Genomic DNA, 2429 nt, shown 5'->3' with positions numbered 1-2429 from the left:
TCTCTCTCTCTCTCTCTCTCTCTCTCTCTCTCTCTCTCTCTCTCTCTATCCATCATCATCCATTTCAATCGATCTCCGCATAGCCAAATATTCGAACGTATGCATGTATATATATATATATGCATGTACGTATGCATATATATATATATATATAGGTACATTGGAAACATGGAAATGCCCGTGGTCGACCGAGTATCTAGAATTTCTAAAGGACCGATAATCCAAAAGCCGATACTCCTTGCCAAAATGCTTTCGTACGAAGTAAGGAAACTCGTTCGTATAAATAAATGAATCGTTAAATAATCTCCTAAGAAATCTATTATTCCCTTTCGGCATTCCCATATTTTTCTGTACACGTATACGTTTCTTTTTCAAACGAATTGAAACTTTTACGAGGATTGAATCGTGCCCAATCGTGTGAACTCAGTTATTTTTAAGATATCCTTACGAAGTAGTTTAATCTTCTTTAATATAGACAAGATTTAGTTTCTATTATGAAAAATTTAATAGTATACATTCTTTTCGATTTTAAAATTAACATGAAGTTGTAGAAAAATCGAACAACGAAATTTTCAAGTGGTACAATTCTAAGTTCTTCGATGATAATTTTTAAAAGTAAATATCGCATTTGGTTTTATGCAATTGTTCTTTTTTATAATTATTATCAGTATTAAAAATGTATTATTCAAAATCAAATCATTATGTATATAGTTTGTCGTCAAGTTTATTATCAAGATTTAACTGCTCGATTTTTTTTTAATGTTAAATATGTTGATTTTGTTGATTTTTTATATATTATACGATCCGATTATTATTTTCTTTTTGTTTCGTAAGCGTTTATCAACGATAAGGTGGGTGACCCATGACCCCTGCGGCCTAAATAATCACGTAAAGTCGCGTGAAAGTAGCCCAGTATTGAATATTTTAAAGGGTGAATATGTATCGTAACGATGATGTAAGAACGAACGAGCTTCGGTTGCGAGTAAAAGTTAGGTCGAGTGTCAGATACTCCGAGGTCTGCTCGAGAAGCAAAAAAGATCTCTTTGAGGTGTTAAACGAATACTTGAATGACATAAAAAGCCTATCTATATGTATGTACATGAATTTCAAATGATGTAATTAATACATACATAGGATGTGTATATATCGTTTTTTACCTTGATCATCCTGCGTCACGATTACTTCCGGAGGATATCCTCTCGGCAACGAGAACGACTTCAACTCACCTAAAATAAATTGCAAACGATTATGAGTTAATGAATGAACAAACAATAATGAATAAACAATAAATGGTCGAAATTTTCTACTTATATCTTATATCTGATCAATAAAAAATTTTTCTATATATATATATATAAATATATATTTTATATCTAAATAAACAATATAATAATAAATATAACAGATATATTCATATAATATAGTATCGCAAAATTGTTGGCTGACGAATGAATTTAATAAAAAGATATCAGCGTTTCTTCGAACAGATACAAAATATAAAATATAAAATATATACCAAACGATTATATTTCTCCACGTCTTCTATATAACATCATTTAACATAACGCAAATGATTACAAATTTTCCACGATCGCGACAGTGTGTTTGAACATAATATTTAATTAAAAGCATTAAGCAAGTAACCTTTTGTGTTGCAATACGGTATCATTACATTTTCAAATCAATCCCCAGGAGATGCTTTCGACGTAGATAACAATTTATCGATAGTAGTAGTAGTAGTAGTAGTAGTAGTAGTAGTAGTAGTAGTAGTAGTAGTAGTAGTAGTAGTATTAGTAGTTCATGATATCGAATATAGGTCAGGAATTTTGTACACAGGATAGAAATGACGTAATAGCGAAGAAGTACGATCACGAAAGCAATATAATAGATGGGAATCCTTTAAAGGTAAAAACGAAATTTTCGTTGGCGAGAAATAGGGTGGATGAAAAGTATAAGAAGACGAAGAGAAGAAAGAAAGAGGGTTGACTAGGAGACTGAAGAGAGGGGAGTTGAGGGGTGGAGGAGGTAGGAAGCTGCAGAGGAACTCTTTCGTGCGGAAGCCGCACTTTCGAAGCCGAGGAAACGCGTAAAAATACTGTTGGATTCATTCCAAGTGATCTTTTCTCGCGTAAACATTGAGAAAAGCATTCTATACTTTTCCCAACGTGAATATCTCTTATCTTTGTGTATAAATCTCACGTAAATGTATGTGTCTCTGTCTCTGTCTCTCTCTCTCTCTCTCTCTCTCTCTCTCTCTTTCTGACTTTGTTTCTCTTCCTGTGTGTACGAGAAAGGATAAAAAATTTGTTAGTATTTCGCTCTTTTCTCTTAATTTTTTTTTTATCCATTTACTTTTTTGTCTCTTCTCCCTTTTACCCTTCCTATTTCTCTCTCTCTCTCTCTCTCTCTCTCTCTCTCTCTCTCTCTCT

General features: G+C 32.6%; 1 protein-coding gene across 9 annotated transcripts in view; it reads right to left on the bottom strand.

Moving 5' to 3' along the window:
* LOC122631543 (ras GTPase-activating protein raskol) overlaps positions 1-2429 on the bottom strand; it is a 105158-nt gene that overhangs the window by 73887 nt on the left and 28842 nt on the right. For 7 of the 9 annotated variants that reach the window (XM_043817344.1, XM_043817346.1, XM_043817347.1 and 4 more), the window contains one exon: positions 1158-1226. The exons of the other annotated variants lie outside the window; for them this stretch is intronic. In XM_043817344.1, coding sequence (XP_043673279.1) covers positions 1158-1226 — 69 coding nt within the window. The remainder of the gene's footprint in view (positions 1-1157; positions 1227-2429) is intronic. 9 annotated transcript variants of the gene reach the window in all.

The sequence above is a fragment of the Vespula pensylvanica genome, chromosome 9 (assembly GCF_014466175.1).
Source record: "Vespula pensylvanica isolate Volc-1 chromosome 9, ASM1446617v1, whole genome shotgun sequence".
In the NCBI taxonomy this organism is placed as follows: Eukaryota; Metazoa; Arthropoda; class Insecta; order Hymenoptera; family Vespidae; genus Vespula; species Vespula pensylvanica.
Note: the sequence above shows the minus strand (reverse complement) of the source record. Positions and strands in the feature narration are given on the sequence as shown.